The following is a 20,525-nucleotide window of genomic DNA, read 5'->3' as shown; positions in this document are numbered from 1 at the left end:
TATCATCATTATTATTATTACTATTATTATCATTATTATCATTATTATTAGAACAGCTACTGCCTCTATCCTTGTTGCTCACCAAGTGGGTCAAAGTTGGTTCCCACATCCTTTGTGAACACCTTATTGCACTGGAAACCAGCGCGCCAGTAACCTGCTTTCTCTGTGCACGCAACCTAAGGCAGGGATGACGGAACCAGTGTTAACATGGTATGTTAACTATGTGATTGCACCATGTTAACACTCCACACATACCTGCCTCCCTTCAAGCTCTGAACAATTTTTCTTTTTTTAAGATTTTATGACATATATAGTAGTAAACTTAATACTATTTTGAAACTTATTTTAATAGGATTTCATATGTGCTTGTTATTTTAGGGTTTTGAAATTTCTATAGTCAGTGTCACACCATACAAATCTACCCAGCAACAGCCATTCTGTTCATTGCTGGGTATTTGTCCATTGAGGTTCTGTGGTCTGCTAAATCCAAAGTCTGTTAAATTGTAGTCGGTTAAATCAAGGACTGAGTGTACAATATTGGCTGATGAATATATGCAGTTGAGCAGCATTTTTTTCTTTAATTTTATGTAAGAGAAGAAAATGGCCAAGGGAAACAAAAAAAAAAATAAATAAATAAATAAAAGGGCCACTTAATTGCCAGTCCTCTTACAGGTCAACAGAGTCAGCCGAAGGACAAGTGTCTTGAAACCTCCCTCTTTAAAGAAGTCAAGTCACAGGAAGCATGTACACTAAGCCCTAATGTATGACTGCTGCCATAATGAAGGACAACGAGAAGTGTAAGACCATACAAGCTCAAAGGATATCTCTTCATTTTGCTAAATACTTATCACACACCTGTTTGATCAAATACCTGATCTACACTGTTACGACCGTCAGATATTAGTATATTGTAATGTATTTTAGGTTAAGATGTGATGGCATCCTGTGAGTAATGTTTTCGTTGTGTATTACTGTAATGCTCTAAGAACGACCTATTTATATATATACATATTATTTACCCATTTATTATTTCATTGTATATTATATTCGTATTTCGTAATTTGTATGTATATATTGTATTACTGTACTTCTATGCTTTGAGTGTACGCGGCTGCTTGTCAGATGTTTTAGAGTGTCGTGACGTCATCTTTGTTGTCACTTTGTTTGAGAGCAGGGCAAGGTGCCGGGCCCAATCAGATCATTTGAGTATCACGCCCTCTGGCAGGTTTAGAGTTTAGCCAATGGGTGCTTAGATTACACCACGTGACGTAACGCTTTCCCCTCGAGACAAAGGTGTGTGAACCAACGCCAGACATACCACCAGGCAGGGGCCTTGAGGAAGCACTCACCGCCGCCACTCCGCTCCCCTCACCTCTTTGTTGTTCTTGGCTGAGTATTTTTCCTGTGTTCTGATGCTAGGGTTCTGTTTCTCTTTGGCACTTATATAGTCACTGTGATTAGTGCCGTGTGAATATTTTGGTGTTTTGGGTGTTAACCATATATTTTGGTGAATTTATCTTGGTGCTGGTGTGAGGGACGCCACCCACCATTTTGTGCATTTGTGTATTGCCAAGAGTAATTTTGGGTGCTATTTTGTTTATATTCTACCTACCAATCGTCATATTTTTTGGTGATTTACCTATTATTGTGTGTACCAGCCAGAGGGGAAGCTAGTGTGTGGTGTAATTATTTACTTATTGCCTCTAATAAGTGTTATACTTATTTACTTATTTTGTGGTCTCCTATAATACTTTTTACACCCCTGAGCAGCTTAATTAGTATATTTCTTGGTGTTGATGAGTTATTTCTTTTGTGTATGTGGTTGTGAGCTGCAGGTGGGTTGACGCCCCGTGGGTGACTTAGAATTTTGGTATCAAGCAGTTAATGTTTATACTTATTTCCTGATTCATTATATTTTTGTGGTGTTATATTATTGTGATTGCCTTATATTATTTACTTGGATGTGACTATCACACTTTAACTATCTACGGGCCTTAATCTTAATTTTGATTGTTCTTAAGTTAACTTTGCTCATTTTTGTGTAATATTTTATGTTAAGGATTTAAATCCCTTTTCTTAATCTTTCCTTATTATTATTTTTTTAGTTCTCTTACACCCTTGAGTTGCCCATGCATTAGAACTGTTGCAGAGAAGCCTGATCACTCTTCACTTCTTTTTCTTAATATTTTTGTACTTTAATAAGTGATTTAACCTAATCAGTGACAGGTGCCCAGTCATTGTGGGTACTTAGTCTGGCTGATCAGGGTCATAACAACAACTTCCTTCCCTTTTCTAAAAGTATACTTTTCATCAGAAGTTACTTTTTAATCCTTCTTGATGCCTTAAATACAACACTAAAAAAACTTGCATCCATCAAATAAGATAATTTGTGCTTATAACTTCTGGCAATATTAAAGGAAACAATACTGTTATCTATCATAATAAAGCAATACTCTACATCTTTCTCACCTTAGTCTCCCCTTTGCCAGCAGTGTGTGGCACAATAATATCCTGGATGAGGCCAGTTGGCGAGAGTACTGAATCCCTAGTACCCAAAGTGAACACAGTCCCTCTGCTCTTTAGACTTTTGGTGAAGAAGCTGTTGGCACGAGAGTCTTCAACTCCCATCAGATCATCCCGGGTCACACCTTCTTCATACTGTGGGTCATAAGACATTTTAGATAGGATGTTCATGAGGGACTTTGTCAAAAAGGCTTTTGACAAAGTCCATCATGGAAGACTACTTTGGAAGCTAGAGAACATAGGAGGACTGCGAGGAACTTTGCTAGAATGGACAAGGGATTATTTGAAGGACAGGGAGATGAGAACTGTCATCAGAGATACATACTCTTCTTGGGGAGTGCCACAAGGGTCAGTGTTTGCCCACATTATGTTTCAGATTTATGTTCTAGACATTCACAATTGGGTAAACAGTTATATTAATTTGTTTGCTGATGATGCTAAGAGTTATCAAAACCCAGGAGGACTGTGTGCTGCTACAGGAAGATATAAACAAAATCTATGAGTGGAGTAAAGAAGTGGAAATTGGAATTCAATGCCAAGAAATGTCACATAATGAAATTAGGAAAGAGCAAAAGAAGACTGGTATGGAACTATCTGATGGGAGAAGAACAAATAATGAAGACTAAAAGGAAAAAGATCTGGGAGTGATTATACAGGAAAATCTGAACCCCAAAAAACACATAAGCAAGATATTTGGATTACCATATAAAATGTTGACTAATATAAGAGTGGCATTTCAATTCATGGACAAAGATATTATGAAAAAATTATCACAAGCATGATACGTCCAAAGCTGGAATATGCAGCAGTGGTGTGGTCTCCGAGCTCTAAAAAAGATATAATAAGACTAGAACAGATACAGAAGATTGTTACAAAGATGGTGCTGGAACTAAAGGACTTAACATATGAAGAACTGCAGAACGAAATGGGTCTACCGACCTTACAAGACAGATGAGAACGAGGAGACCTAATAACAATGTACAAGATAGTTAATGGCAAAAAAGATAGACAAGGAAGACCTGGTGCTGGTGAGAGAAGAAGATAGAAGGACAAGAGGACATGTAAAGATTAGGATGAGGCAGTGTGTGAAGGATATTGGAAAATACAGTTTTCCACATAGAACGGTGAAGTGGAATGCATTGAATATGGCTCCTAAAAGAACTGCAAAAAAAGTGGCTGATGACACATCAAAGTAAATAACAAAGGTGATAACTCAGGAAGAGAAGGTTTATACTAAACAAATTGTGGGAAGACATATATTATATTGCTGTAAGGTGAATGTTCCACATGACAATCAAGAGGTTGAAGGAAATTCTAGATGCAGTAAGTAGCAGAGCTTCAAGAACTGCTAAGCATGCTAGAAAAATCAGGAAAAATGGGAAATGTAATGTAATATGAGCAAGCAAGGTTTCTTTATGTGTGGTTTAAGCCTAAGAACTGTAACCCAATATAAGTGCTACTTCTACCTCACCAACATCAACCCCACCACTTCAAGGAAGTAAAGGTTTGTTTGAAAAATATGAAGATGACTGTGGAGGCTATGTTTACAAACCACCTGATGGTGAAGACTTTCTCTATGCTATATAAGAGTAATGTTTCAAGTTTTTTTCATATTTTTGCTGTTGGCAGTGGTGATACAAAAAAATGTTGGTGATAACAGAGATGAACACCTACCAGTGTTCATTGTTTTTTCTACATTTTTAGTTAATTGATTAATAAAATATTTGTAACCATGTATAAGCAGGATTTCTTTTACTGAAACAATGTTGTGTGGGCTCAGTAGTGTTCTTAAAGGAGATATTTTTTGAGGGTTTTCCTTATCCACAAATGTGTCTGTTACCTGATCCCTGTAGATAATGTGAGATGACTGTATTTAAATAAAGGAATGGTGCTACCTATTTTCCTATACTCCTTTGATGTGTCAAGATGTACCAGTAGAAGTCTTCATTTATAGTATCTTTGATCTCCATTGTCCACCATTCACTTTCCTTATTCCATCTGTATATATATTGATGGAGGCGCGTAGCTGCGGTGGCGAGTGGACGTGTTGTGTGTGCGCTCCGTTTTTGGCTGTTGTTTTTATAGTTAGCGAGTGGTGTTTGTGCTTGGTGTCTGTGTGTGGTGCTTTTGAGTGTTAGTGAAGTGAAAGTGTGTACTGCAAGTGTTAGATTAGAGTGAAATAGTGGTTAGAATCAGTGTTTGTGAGTTAAAAGTATTTTAGTAGAGCGAGGAGACTAGGCTTGTAACCGTCAAGTTGACCTTGAAAGAGGATTAGTAGTTGACCTCACTTAGGCCCCACACCACCGCGGTTCCCCACCCCGCCGTCACCAAGTATTTTTATTTGTTTGTTTGTGAGTTAACAGATTGTAAATTAGTATGGCGGTAGCTACTGAGGTATATCAGAGTGTGATTGAGTGCGTGAAAGAGAGTGTTGAGGTGGGATTGGGTGAGTTTGTTGTGTGTGAGATGTGTGGGCATGACAGGAAGGTCGTTGACTTTTCTGAGTGTATGGTGTGTAGGCTCAAGAGCGAGAATTTAGTTCTTTCTCTTGAGCACCGAGAATTGCAAGAAGAAATGAGAAAGCTAAGTGAGGTGAAAAGTGCGAACGAAGTTCTCATCTTTGAGTTGAAGGAGGAGCTTAAGAGGCTTGGGGAGGCAGTGGAAAAAATTAGGCAGGAGATCAGTGTTAGGCCGAAGGTTGGACCTTCTGAGGGCGACAGGGTGGCTTGGCCCTCTGTCGGGAAGAGCAGAGTGGGGAAGAGGGAGCAGGCGAGCCAGACTGGGAAAGATAGTAGTCAGGATGGACAGAGATGGCAGATTGTGAGGGGAAGGAAAGCAGAGGCAGTTAGGGAGGATAGGACTAAACCTGTTGAGTGTGAAAATAGGTTCGGTTTGTTGGAGGGGGAGGGGGAGAGTGAGAGTGGAGTGAATGAGGTGGTTGTGGTGAGTGAAAGGAGAGAGAAGGGGGTAGAGGAGAGGAGGAGGGTTGTGCCTAGCACACCTCAGGTGTGTGTGGTGGGTGACTCTCAGGTTAGGTACTTAGATAGCACTTTCTGTGGGAAAGACAGGGATAGGAGGACGAACATGTGTATGTCTGGTGCAGGTGTGAAGGCAGTGAGTGAGGAGGTGCAGAAGAGAGTTGGGGGGATGGAGATGGAGGGTGTAGTAGTTTTGCACGTAGGTGGGAACAATGTCAGAGCAGGTGGGTCGGAGGAGTTAGTGGCAAGATTTTGGGAAATGTTAGGCAAGATAAGGGAGAGTGGTAGGAGGTATGTAGTGTCAGGAATCTTGCCTCATGTGTATGTTAGCAGGGAATGGTTGTCTAGGGCCATTGGTATGAATGATCGGGTAAAAGGGATGTGTAAGATATGGGTGTCAGCTTTGTGGATGTATGGGATAGGTTCTATGGGCGAAGGGATTTATATGCTAGGGATGGTGTGCATCTGAGTAGGAAGGGTGTGGATGTGCTGAGTGGATGTCTGGAGGGGGGAGTTGGGATGGAGTGTAGGGGTGAGGTAGCAAATGCATTCCAGAAGAAAGATGTTAGACATAAATTAAATAGGATAAACAGAGATAGTGAAAAGATTAGGAAAGATTTCCAGGTGCAAATAGGAGAGAATAAGATTAGGATTCCAAATAAGGAGACAACATCTAGAAAGGTAGCAGGACTTAAATGTTTTTATGTAAATGCCAGGAGTCTTAGGAACAAGAAAGATGAGTTATCTAGTTAACATAACATAACATAACATAAATAATAGGATAACAAAGGGCCACCAGGGCCCATCTAGGTTATCCTGTATCAGTTGCACAGCAACCTCGTCATCAGTACTTAAAGATACACTTACAAGTACACAATACATTATATACTAATTCTAAATATTTGGCCCATTAACAGGGCTAAGTCCTGCAGCGAAATCCTCTACAATTTGTGGTCCCCATACATGGGGATCATGTCTTGTTTAACTATAGTAAATTTCTTATAAAAACTATCATGCAGTGCTATACATAATTATAAATCTAATAAATTTAAGTGTTTATCTAATCTGTTTTTAAACATTGTCAAACTAGTGCTATTTACAACCATCTTTGGCAATGCATTCCAGAAGTCTACCACCCTATGACTAAAGAAATATTTTCTTATATCTAACCTGCAGTCTTGCTTTCTAATCTTCCTGCCATAATTTCTAGTCCTATTTCCCTCCTCTAAGGTAAAGAAAGATCTTACATCTATGTAGTTTGTATCTGAGAACATTTTAAATAACTCTATCATATCCCCTCTTATACATCTCCTCTCAAATGAAAACATGTTTAATTCCTTTAATCTATCTCTATACTCCAGGCGCTTTAATGCTGGTATCATCCTAGTTGCTCTTCTCTGAACTGCTTCTAACATGTTGATATCCTGCCTATAGTGGGGTGACCAGGCCTGTATGCAATACTCTAAATGGGTAACATAGAATTATAGAAAGACACTTCCTTACTTTTATAACTAACTTTTCTATTTATATGTTAGTTATAAAAGTAAGAAGGACGAGTTATCTAGTTATATAGTTGAGGAGGACTTAGATGTTGTATGTGTCACAGAGGCATGGGTAAATGAGGAAAAGTTTAGGGAAAATAGGAAAGAATATGAAGTAGATGGATACATTATGTATTTACACCAGAGAATTGGTAGGATAGGTGGAGGAGTAGTTATTTATGTAAAAAAATCCTTCATTTGCAGTCAGGTTAATGGTATTAAGGTAGATAACAGAGTAGAGTCCTTATGGCTGGATGTTAGAGTAAACAAAAGTAAGGTTATTAGAGTAGGAGCTTTTTATAGACCACCTAACCAGTCAGCAGATGTAGACAACCTTATGGTAGATGAGATAAATAGGGGATGTACTAGTCAGACAATTTCAGGATAACTATTTAGTGCAGATGGTAGATAAACCTACTAGGGGGAGGAAGGTTTTAGACATAGTACTAACAAATATTGAGCATTGTTTAAAGGAAGTTGAGGTAGGAGAGACTTTAGCAAACAGTGACCATCATATAATTAGATTTATCATTAATTCCAGTAGGGATAATATAGTGAATAAGACTAGAGTCCCAAACTATCAGAAAGGCAATTGTGGTAGGTTACGTCAGTTATTAGGAGAGGTAAACTGGGAAGATAGTTTTGGAAACAAAACTGCACAGGAGATGTGGGATATTTTTAAGGTTGTAGTAAAGGGTATAGTGATGCAGTGTATCCCTTACAAAGATATAAGGCAGAGAAACAGGAAGCCATTATGGTGGACTCACGAGATAGGTAGACAGATCAGAGAGAAGAGGGCATATAGAGTTGCAGAAAAGTGGGGAAGATGTAGATTTGATTAGGTACAGACAGGTCAGGGATGATTTGAGTAAGGTTATAAAAAAAGTAAAAGGCAGGCAGAGATAAAACTAGCTAGAGCTGGGAGTAAAGATCCCAAAAAATTATATAGTTATTACAAGGTCAGTGATAAAAAAAATAAGGATAGGATTGGACCACTCAGAAAAGATGGTGTAGTAGTGGATCAAAATGAAGACATAGTAGAATTATTGAATGAACAATTTTCTTCAGTATTTACTAGGAAAGAATAGGAAATCCTGTTACAAACAGTGCGACGAGTAGTTTAAGAGCTTTAGAAAATATTGATATAAAACCGGGAATTATTAGGAAATTTATTCTTGAACTAGACGATAGGAAAGCTAGTGGTCCTGATGAGCTACATGCCAGAGTACTTAGGGAGGGTGTAGACAGTATTTCTGAAGCACTTAAGTTAATCTTTGAAAGATCACTTAGGTTTGCTGAGATACCTCAGGACTGGAAGTTAGCTAATGTTACACCAATATTTAAAAAAGGTAGGAAGGATGATGCAAATAATTATAGACCGATCAGTTTAACTAGTATAGTATGTAAGATACTAGAGAAAATCATTAAGGGTAGTATTTGGGAGCATTTAAATGAGAATAGATTAATTAGAGATACCCAACATGGCTTTAGATCAGGGAGGTCCTGTCTTACAAATTTGCTAGATATCTTAGAATATATTACCAAGGAGTTAGATGATGGAAATAGCATAGATGTTATATATCTAGATTTTAGCAAGGCGTTTGATAAGGTACCGCATAGGAGGCTAGTGTACAAATTGAGACTACATGGGATAGGGGATAGGTTAGTTGATTGGATTAGTGAATGGCTTTCTGATAGGAAACAGAGTAGTATTAAATGGGGCAATGTCTGAGTGGAAGGAAGTGGTTAGTGGGGTACCCCAAGGATCAGTGCTAGGACCTCTTCTTTTCTTGGTGTACATTAACGATTTAGATATAGGAATTAGTAGCAAAGTATCAAAGTTTGCAGATGATACTAAGATAGCATGTGCAGTACAGGGTGAAAAGGACAATTACAGAATACAACGAGACCTGCACAGGCTGATAGCATGGGCAAACAGGTGGCAGATGGAGTTTAATTCTGAAAAGTGTCAGGTTATGCATTTAGGTAAAGACAACACAAACTTTAGCTATGAGATGGAGGGATGTTGGCTAGAGGCAGTAGAGGAGGGAAAGGATTTAGGAGTAGTGATAGACAGGACTATGAAATTCTAAAAGCAATGTTTAGAAGCAAGAAATAGGCCAAATAGGATCCTGGGTTTTATAAATAGAAATGTTAGTTATAAAAGTAAGGAAGTGGTGCATAGCTTATATAATTCCTATGTTAGGCCCCATTTAGAGTATTGCATACAGGCCTGGTCACCCCATTATAGGCAGGATATCAACATGTTAGAAGCAGTTCAGAGAAGAGCAACTAGGATGATACCAGCATTAAAGCGCCTGGAGTATAGAGATAGATTAAAGGAAATAAACATGTTTTCATTTGAGACATTCATACTAGTAGTTTTGGTGAGAGAGAGAGAGAGAGAGAGAGAGAGAGAGAGAGAGAGAGAGAGAGAGAGAGAGAGAGAGAGAGAGAGAGAGAGAGAGAGAGAGAGAGAGAGAGAGAGAGAGAGAGAGAGAGAGAGAGAGAGAGAGAGAGAGAGAGAGAGAGAGAGAGAGAGATGTAAATTATGATAGTGATAAAAATATTGCATAATTTAGCATTAAAGTTCCTCTTTACCTATCTTTCAAGGTCTGTGCACTGTTTTCATATTAGAATTATTAGAATCTACAAACTAGAACAAATTGTAATAAATCATAACAAACCTGCAGCTTCCACAACTGCTTGGTGTAGGACTGGAAGTATGAGCTGTACACTCTACTCATAGTTTCAACATATTCATCATGTATTTCAGCAGCAACTGTTCTTGCATGTAGAAGTAAAAATTCAAAGAAAAACCTGGAAAAAGAAAATTTAACATTGTCATTGCAATCCATAATAGTATTGTGAAATTATATAAAACACACTCAAATGCACACACAAACACATGTACGTACACACATACAGATAATACATAATATCATAGTATGTAGTATGTTACTTTAAAGAGGGGAGAGTCTCTCAGGCAAAAACAACTTGCATGCCACGGACGAAGTGTATTTATCATGCCAAGGTGTTTGAATTTTAGCTGAAACACTTGAGTGGGAGGTAAATGCACTCTAGTGGTTTTTTTCATTAATCAGGTGAGAGAAAAGGCTTGTGAAGAGGCTAGGAAGGACTAAATAGTTAAATCTAGAGAAGCAACTAGCTTAGAAAAGATCTGTTTTCTTTTACAATTGGATCTACCTGACATTGTTTATTTTTCTTGTATCTTACCTAGCAATGCCACAGAGGTTGGAGTCCTGCATGAAATATTAATATTCTTACAACTTTATTCTCTTTTTCCTCCTTTTCAATTATGTGTTTGCATTGTTTTTGTCTTTACAAAAGCATTATTCACAACCATCAATTTAAAGGTATATATCTTGAGATAAGAAAGTAAAAGATGGGGGAGCCAGCATCTTAATGAGCAGTTAAGAAAAAATATTTTTCAGTGTTTTCAATACCACAAGTTTCGCGATTCTCAAGTTTAAAGCTATACCGAACGACACAAACAAGCCTAAAATTTGAGAGGGATTGTACAATAAAGACTGGACAGAATTAACCTTTGTTTATGAGTGAGTCAGCAGATGAGTTGCAGACTTTGTTGGATGTTATGGATAGATATGGAAGAGGAAGAAACTTTGGAGTTAGGTTTAGTAGTGAAAAAAGTAAGGTAATGATAGTGAATAGGTCAGAGGATGAAAGCAATGCAGTATGAAGAACTGGAGAGAATGAGTTGAAACAGGTGTGAGAATAAAAGTACAGGCAAACCCCGCTTAATGAACGGGTTACGTTCCTAAAAAAAACTTTCATTGTGTGAATTTTCGTTAAGCGAACCAATTATAACAAGTTTGGCCCCTGAACTTGAACTTCCACTGAGAGTAAACAAAGCAAGAGTACATCATAATACAGCAAAATTTTTAATGAAAGTAAAAATTATGAAAAACATTTAAGCAGTTTAATTTAAGATTAAGCCATTATAATGTACACTAATGTATGTATATAAGTAACTTTATAATGTTAATGATCTCGAGAGCACCATGGATTCTGGCTCACTCCTCCAGAATCTACACCCACACAAATGCACCCTTGTGTGAAAAATACAAAAGCTTCTTTCAAAAAAGAATAATGCTCAAGTTGCTATAGACTTCTACAACACATGCATACTCAACAGCCTCCTCCCAATATATATATATATATATATATATATATATATATATATATATATATATATATATATATATATATATATATACAGGTAACTCTTGATTTACGTGATAGGTGTGTTCCAAGAGGCATCGCGCATATAAAAATTTGCGTAAAACAAACTTGTAATTCTCATAAGAAACAATAGATAATAGGGGGATGCGGGATGTGGTCTAAAAAAAATTTGTACACAATACTCTATTTATTTGGCTAAATTAACAAGTTTTTATTATTTACCATTCCAAATACTAGAAGTGTATTTAAAGTAAAGGGAAAAGCAAGAAATAATAAGAGAAACCAAAAAATAATAAGAGAAAACAACAAAACAAAGAATATGTAAACACAACACTCAATGCATCACTGCCTTCACCACTCAGACCACAGTCAGTCACCATCTTCCTCTGAGCTTTTCCAGTTTATCAAAAATCCACTTATCAAAAATAACCCCATGGTATAAATGTAAACACTAATAAAAAAAATAAATGCAGGACGACAATGTCTTCACCCCTCACAAGCACTCGCCGCCACTGTCCACTCTCTAGTGTACATTTTGAAATTGCATCTGGTGCTCAGTTTGAAAATGCGGTTGGGCCAAATCACATATAAGCAAACCAATCGCGCAAATTTAATTAATTATAATAATATTTTTTCGGTCACGTGTTAACAAAAACACGTAAATGAAACACACATAAATCAAGAGTTACCTGTATATATATATATATATATATATATATATATATATATATATATATATATATATATATATATATATATATATATATATATACCTCATCAGCAGACAAATAATACAAGACAACACCAAAGTCATCGATGGATGCCCTGATAACACAAGACTAAAAATCTTAGAAGCTCTCCACATTAAAGAAAATATTCCCAAGCTAAACATCCAAGCAGTAGATTTGCAAAGCTGCCGAGCATGAGATGATCAAGGCAGACCAGCCTGACAGAGTCAGAGGGAGATGAGATGCCCACAGAACCAGCCAATCAGTATCGCTGCAGCTCAAGGCTGGCCTCAGCCACGACTGGCAGATGGGTACAAAGCCAGCGAGACTTCACAACCTGTCATTTCTACTTCCACCAGAGAAGAAACAACACCAGCTATTGAAGAAGGGTCAAAAGACCTGAAATCTGGATTTAGCAGCAATGGCTAGCTATGGCAAAGCCATCACCACATTGAAAAAAGAAGAAAAGACACTCCTAAGATATAAAGAAAATATCTTAAGGAAATAATTAATGCCAAACCGGCCATCACTTTCAAAGAAATATATATATATATATATATATATATATATATATATATATATATATATATATATATATATATATATATATATATATATATATATATATATATATATATATATATATATATATATATATATATATATATATATATATATATGCATTTAAATGACTATTAGATTCCAATAGATCTTTGCTAGTAGGGTACACACCAATCCTGCTGTGACTTGTGAGATGTAAACATGTACCTGCCATATGGCATTGGCAGTGACTGTGAGAGAGTCAGAGACTAAAGGGCTAATAATCGTAATTTTTTTCTCAATCATAATTTTCTTTACATGTATGCAAGGTAAGAATATTGAAAGATAGTGCAATTTTAATTGTAAGAAAGTGTCTCTTTTTCCCCACGCTATAGCCTATAGCACCTGTAGGTATACTTGAAAAGTATGTATAAGAAGCATTGTTCAGCTTCCACCCATTAGTGGCGCAGGCAATTCTATTTATAGTGGCACCCATATTAGGGCCCATATCACCACCCAAGTGCATCTTTGGTGTAACCACCTAATACCTGGGTATCATGGTGACGTGTAGGTAACTTTAAACCACATTACAAGTGGCATAGTTTCTAAGGCTGTATGTAGTGGGATTCAAACCTACATGTGAACGCCTGCCCGATCTCATGTTCACCACCTTGTCCACTACGCCACCGGCTCCCTAATAATGCCCATTTCAAGATCACATTTATTTTGGTTCATGCAATGCGTGGAGCATGGTCAATTGGCAAATTCTTCCTGACTGATGTCACTTTATGTGCATTACCATTAAGTATGATCTTTTATATATTGTTATCTTGAAAGAAAGAGTTGTTTTGTGGTGTACCTATTGTCACTTTGTTTACATCTGCAAAGATGTCTGGGGATTGATTTTTGAGTCTCTGTTGCCACCAATCACTGTTTCAATACTGAACCTTGGCATCATAAGATGCAGGATAATTTCCTGAGTATTTTTTTTTGGAGGAAAAGGTGCATCTTATGAGCCATCAAATATGGTACCTGTATTGTAAACAGACTTCTGCTGCATACAGTTCATATGCCTGAACATGGAAAAATAAAACAAAAGAAAATGAGAGGTGTCTCATTATGGTAGCAGATGTGATGGTGTCATACCACCACATTCCATCAGATGTGTAAACAAAACAAATACATTCACAATCTTATAAGCTATGGTACTACACCACTGTTTCTCATCAAATGTGAAGACAAAAAACACGCTCATACAGTTTTAGGTTGGATGATGCTGCACCACTCCAGCTTTGCATCATGTTAGATCCAGTGTTTTAATTGTGACCCTATGTGAAGTCTTAACCTGGAGTGGTGACCCTAATTGTAATAATAAATCCAACCTAACCTAACCTGACAGAGACAAACAAGCAGAGACAGTCAGGTAGACAGAGGTACAGACAGATTGACAGACAGAAGGAAAGAGGGCAATGGGAGGAAGGCATTTACGAGTCATAATAAAAAGTACCATAACAAACAAGTACGGTGCATGCAATACGTTCTTTCACTGCCACAGCATCACAGATGTGACTGACTGCTCACTCAGGCTCCTCGGTGACTGTTTGGTGGTGAAGTAGACGTATTGTACATGAAAGCTACTCATACTATGAGCGGAATTGCAGAAGTATAAGTGTTTTATGAACGCTTTTGATACTGTGTCCAGTAGAATATTTACTTTGTCCTACTAAAATATCTCAGTTACATTAATCAAAATGAAAATGTGAACAGCTGTGAATTATTAAGATATATTTTTGTAAGATCCTCTGGCGACCCACACAAATACCCTCGCCACCCTAATTTGGGTTGTGACCCTGGGGTTGGGAACCACTGTGTTAGATGTAAATTTAATGTACTCACACTCAAAATTGCTTTAAAAGTAATGTTACTGCACTGATGTTTTGCTGTGTTACATCAGACAATGAACACACAATTTTTTTAAGTGATAATGCTGTGCCTCTGCATCACACTGGATGCAAGGCAAAAAACTCACATGGTTTTAGATGTAATGATGCTACATGAAGCACCACACCATCAAGCTGGATGAGAGAACAAAATAAACACACACACACACACACACACACACACACACACACACACACACACACACACTGAACAAGATCTCTGTGGAAGAAGAGGACCTATATGCTGAGGTAGAAGAAAGTGTGAGATTGGGAGCTTTTGAGGAAGGCAAGAATAGACCATTAAAATTGAAATTAAAGTCTCAGGTGGCAGCTTGTTGAGGAGGGCTTGGAAACTTAAGGACTCTGAGGAAACCAAAACAATTTACATAAGAAGAAATATGTCACAGGATGAGCGAATGAAAATGAAGGAGCTTGTAACTGAAGTGAAGGAGAGGAATGACGAAAGAACAGAGGAGGAAAAGAGCAAGTTTTTTTGGAGGATGAGAAATGGGAGGCTAAAGAAGTGGTGGATAAAACAGACGGAATAGACATTATATGGAAGAATGAGACTAGGAATGGAATACAAGTGACTTACATGAATATAGATGGATTTCTGTCTAAGAGGCTAGAATGTATGGATTACCTAAGAAATAACGAACTGGACATAATGTGTGTAGTGGAAACAAAGCTAAGGCCGAAATAAAGCTAGACTGGTTTGTTGTAAAACACTACAAAGTATGGAGAAATGATAGAAAAAATAAAGGAGGTGGTGGTATAATGGTTCTTACTAAGGAAGATCTGATAGTGAAGGAGGTGAACTATAGTAAGAGAAATGAGGAAGTGATAAGTATGCTTATAACAGATGGCAAGAGGGACATTAATATTATAACAGTATACATACCACCCAGAACCAGTGCTTGGGAATATGAACAGTACCAAATGGTGATGAGAAATACTCTAGACAGAATGAAGCAAGAACTCATCAGAAAGGATAGAGTGATGATAGTTGGAGACTTTAATTGTAAAGAAATAGTGTGGGAAGACTACGAAGTGGTGAACGGTGGTGAGTGGGCAGAGGAATTGTTAAAGGTAGCAACAAATAACTTGATGACACAGTGGGTGAGATCACCAACAAGGTGCAGGGGACAAGATGTTGCAGCAAGGTTGGATTTGGTATTTACCAGGGCATCTCTAAAAGAGGAAATTGAACATGAATGTCCCTTGGGAAAAGCGATCATGATGTCCTAAGCTTTGAGCTGGATACGGAATTAAGCACGAATAAGATTGTGGAACAGGGAGGAAAAATTAAATTATATTAGGGCAAATTATAACCATATAAGGGAGTTCTTTAATGAAATTGACTGGTCCGTGGTATACCAGGAAAGGGATATGCAATTGAAATACGATAAATTTATGGATTTGTATAACTCTGCTGTGAAAAGTTTGTGCCATATTACAGAAAGAGGACTTTAAATAATAAACAGTGGTTTAATAGAAATTGTGAAGAAGCAAAAAAGAACAAAGAAAAGGCATGGAAGAAACTTAAGAAAAACAGTGATGTATTATCAAGAGAAGTTTACAAAACAGCAAGGAATAGATATGTTGAAGTAAGGAGAACAGCACAGAAGGAATATGAACAGAGGGTGGTGGAAAACTGTGATAGTGACCCAAAAATGTTTTACAAATTCATAAATGGAAAACTAAATATAAGGGAGGCAATAGAAAAGGTAAAAATGGGAAGAAGTATATGAGGATGCTGGAGATATAGCTGAAATTTTGAACGACAACTTTTGCAAAGTGTTTACAAAGGAGGAGCATTTTATGGGAGGAAGGCCTACGGAAATAAAGCAAATGCAGGACATCATGGTTACTAAGGAAGATGTAAGGAAAATTATAAGCAATCTGGATATTAATAAATCAATGGGGCCTGATGGCATATCTGGGAGGTTGCTAAATGAATGTAAGGATCAATTGTTGAACCCCGTATTTGATATTGTGGAAACCTCCATACGAACAGGATTAGTCCCGAAAGAGTGGAAAAGAGCTGACATTGTGCCTATATATAAGAATGGTAGTAGAATGGAACCGCTAAATTATAGACCAGTATCGTTGACTAGTATATTGTGCAAGGTATGTGAAGAAGTAATTAAAGCTAAGTGGAGTGAGTATCTAGAAAGTGAAAACATTCTGAGTGAAAGGCAGTTTGGTTTCAGAAAAGGAAGATCGTGTATCCAATTTATTATGTTTTTATTCAAGAGTGACTGACATACTACAACATAGAGAGGGATGGGTGGATGCTATCTACCTGGACTTGAGAAAGGCCTTTGATAAAGTACCACACAATAGACTGATGTGGAAACTAAAGAAGATTGGAGGAGTAAATGATAAACTAGCAAAATGGATGGAAAATTACTTAATGGGAAGAGAAATGAGAACAGTGGTGAGAGGAAGGAAGTCCGAGTGGAAGAAGGTAACCAGTGGAGTTCCACAAGGGTCAGTGCTTGGTCCCATCATGTTTTTGATTTATGTTAATGATATGCCAGTAGGAATTGACAGTTACATGAACATGTTTGCGGACGATACTAAAATTATGAGGAGAGTAAAGAATGTGGAAGATTGTAACAAGTTACAGGAAGATCTTGATAAAATATATGAGTGGAGTAAGGAGTGGCAGATGGAATTTAATATAGACAAGACCCATGTTATGAAAATGGGAAGAAGTAGATACAGACCAAACAGGGATTACAGGCTGGGTGATGAGAAAATTAAAGAGACCAATGAGGAGAAAGACTTAGGAGTAACCGTGCAAAACACTTTGTCACCGGAGAAACACATTAACAAGATTTTTTGGAAAACATATAACATGCTTCAAAATATTGGCCTTGCATTCCACTACCTAGATGAAGGAATGATGAAGAAGATATTATGTACCTTAATAAGACCCCAGTTAGAATATGCAGCTTGTGTCTGGTCACCGCATATGAAGAAAAATGTGAAGAAGGTGGAAAGGGTACAGAGGCTGGCAACAAGGATGGTACCAGGACTCAGGGAGTTAGACTATGAGGAAAGACTGAGGAAGCTGGGGCTGACCACATTAGAAGAGAGAAGAACAAGAGGAGACATGATAACTATGTATAAACTGGTGAACAAGATTGACATACTGGACAGAGAGTTGATAAAGGTGACCACAAGTAATCATCTCCGAGGACATGGAAAAAAGCTAATAAAAGACATCTGTCTAAATGACGTGAGAAAATACAGTTTCCGACATCGTAGCATTGATAAGTGGAATAAACTGAGCAGTGATGTCGTTGACGCGGTGTGTGTCAATCAGATGAAAGAGAGATATGACTGGAATGGACAAGGAGACAGGACACAGAGAGCTTAGCTCGATCCCTGTAATACACAAATAGGTAAATACAAATACACAAACACACACACACACACACACACACACACACACACACACACACACACACACACAAATAAGCTAACTGGGAGGAAATGGAAAACTCTGAGGGGATGCAAGAGAAATATAACTTATTTTTGGAAATATACAAAACAGGAGTCAGGGAATATGTCCTGAAATATAGACCTAAGGAAGAAGGAAAGAAAGATTGGTTTAACGCAAAGTGTGCCAGGGCAAAGGAGAAAAGAGATGGAGCATGGAAAAGGTGGAGGAGAAATAGAAATGCAGTAAATAAAGTAAACTTCAAGATAGTAAGAAATGAATATGTTAAAGCGAGGAAGGAAGAGGAGAGGATCTATGAAAAGGACATAGTCGAAAAATGCAAGGAGCAACCGAAATTGTTTTATAGATTCATAAACAGAAAAATAAGATAAAAAGAAACAATAGAAAGGTTAAAAGGAGAAAATGGGATAGTGGAAGACCCAAAAAGTATGGCAGAACTGTTAAATAATAAGTTCCAGGAGATCTTTACTAAGGAATCCAAATTTGAAAGACCACAGGGTAACCGAGAGACCATCTATATGGAAGAGACTAAAGTAACCAAGCTTAAAATAAAAGAGTTAATGAAGTAACTGGATGAAGAAAAGGCAATGGGACCGGATGAAGTCTCACGCAGAATACTGAAAGAATGTAGGGAAAAACTAGCAAGTCCTATATACAACATCATAAAATAATCAATAGAAAATGGAACAGTACCAGTGGAATGGAAAAGAGCTGAGGTGGTTCCCATATATAAGAGTGGAAGGAAGAACCTCTAAATTACAGACCGGTATCACTAACTAGTGTAATATGTAAAATGTGTGAAAGAGTAATAAAGAAACAATGGATTGAGTTCCTTGAAGACAACAAATTATTATCAAATAGCCAATTTGGATTTAGAAAAGGTTGGTCGTGTGTAACAAATATACTGAGTTTCTACTCTAGAATAGTTGATAGGGTACAAGAGAGAGAGGGATAGGTTGATTGTATTTACTTGGATTTAAAAAAGGTGTTTGATAAAGTGCCACATGCAAGGTTACTGTGGAAATTAGAGGAGAAGGGTGGTTTAAAAGGAAGCACATTGAGATGGATGGAAAATTATTTGAGGGAGAGAGAAATAGGGACGGTAGTCAAAGATATGAAGTCCAAGTAGAGAGCAGTAGAAAGCGGAGTGCCATAGGGTCAGTATTGGCGCCAATACTTTTTCTCATGTATATAAATGACATGCCAGAAGGAGTGAAGAGCTACATAAATCTGTTTGCGGACGATGCGAAACTGTACAGACTTATAAAGCAAAAAGAGGATTGTGAAATACTGCAAGAAGACCTAAATAAGATCTGGGAATGGAGTAAAAAGTGGGAGATGGAATTCAATGTGGACAAAAGCCATGTCATGGAAATGGGAAAGAGTGAAAGACAACCAGTGGGAATCTATAAGATGGAAGAAGGAGTAGAACTGGAGAAAGTAAATAAGGAAAAGGATTTGGGAGTGATGATGGAAGAAAATAATTAACCGGCAAGCCATATTGATAGAATTTTCAGAGAGACATATAATTTGCTAAGGAATATTGGAATAGCATTTCACTACATGGACAAAGAAATGATGAAGAAACTAATATGTACTATAATAAGACCCAGACTGGAATATGCAGGAGTAGTGTCGACCCCTCACAAAAAGAAACACATAAGGATGCTGGAGAGACTACAAAAAATGGCTACAAGAATGGTCCCAGAAATTGAAGGGATGACATGAGGAGAGACTAAAGGCTATGGATCTTCCAACATTGGAGCAGAGAAGGGAGAGAGGGGATCTTATATAAGTGGACAATGAGTATCTGATCCTGAGAGAAGAATATGCCAGTCGAAGCACAAGATCGCATGGTAAGAAACTTAGGAAGGGAAGATGTGTAAGAGATATTAAAAAGTATAGTTTCCAGCAAAGATGTGTTGAGACGTGGAACAGTTTGAATGAAGAAGTAGTGTCTGCAACGAGTGTGCATAGTTTTAAAGAAAGATTGGATAAGTGTAGATATGGAGACAGGGCCACACGAGCATAAAGCCCAGGCCCTGTAAAACTACAACTAGGTAAAATACAACTAAGTAAATACACACACACACACACACATGATAAGTAATAGGTGTAGATATGGAGACGGGCCACACAGAAAAAGAGGCCTTGTAAAACTACAACTAGGTAAAATACAACTAGGTAAATACACACACACACACACACAGCCATCGAGCAGGACACACGCATCTGAGCAGCTCATAGAGATCACTACAAAAGGAGTTGGACTCAGGCCTGACGCAGATGTACAGGGGAGAGGCCATGGTTCTTATCTCCAAATTAAATAAGTGTTACATCACATATAAGGAATGAATAACAAAAGAGAGATGGAACCAAGTAGCTCTGCCAAGCGTATGACAGAATCAAAACATACTGACGATACTATGGAAAAGGATTTCTTGGGTTTCAGGGATGAACAAGGTAATATGAGAAGGCTTATTAATGTAGAAAGAGAATTAAGATATATGAAGGAGGTGATGTCCAGTCTCATGGACAAACAAGACCGACTGATAATGGAGAACACAGCCCTGAAATTG

General features: G+C 37.6%; 1 protein-coding gene across 3 annotated transcripts in view; it reads right to left on the bottom strand.

Annotated features, from left to right (window-relative positions):
• LOC123516794 (vacuolar protein sorting-associated protein 52 homolog) overlaps nt 1–20,525 on the bottom strand; it is a 143,058-nt gene that overhangs the window by 47,425 nt on the left and 75,108 nt on the right. For all 3 annotated transcript variants that reach the window (XM_045276461.1, XM_045276463.1, XM_045276462.1), the window contains 2 exons: nt 9,730–9,862; nt 2,470–2,658 (listed from right to left, as the gene is read on the bottom strand). In XM_045276461.1, coding sequence (XP_045132396.1) covers nt 2,470–2,658; nt 9,730–9,862 — 322 coding nt within the window. The remainder of the gene's footprint in view (nt 1–2,469; nt 2,659–9,729; nt 9,863–20,525) is intronic.

This window comes from Portunus trituberculatus, chromosome 41, assembly GCF_017591435.1.
Source record: "Portunus trituberculatus isolate SZX2019 chromosome 41, ASM1759143v1, whole genome shotgun sequence".
NCBI lineage: Eukaryota > Metazoa > Arthropoda > Malacostraca > Decapoda > Portunidae > Portunus > Portunus trituberculatus.
Note: the sequence above shows the minus strand (reverse complement) of the source record. Positions and strands in the feature narration are given on the sequence as shown.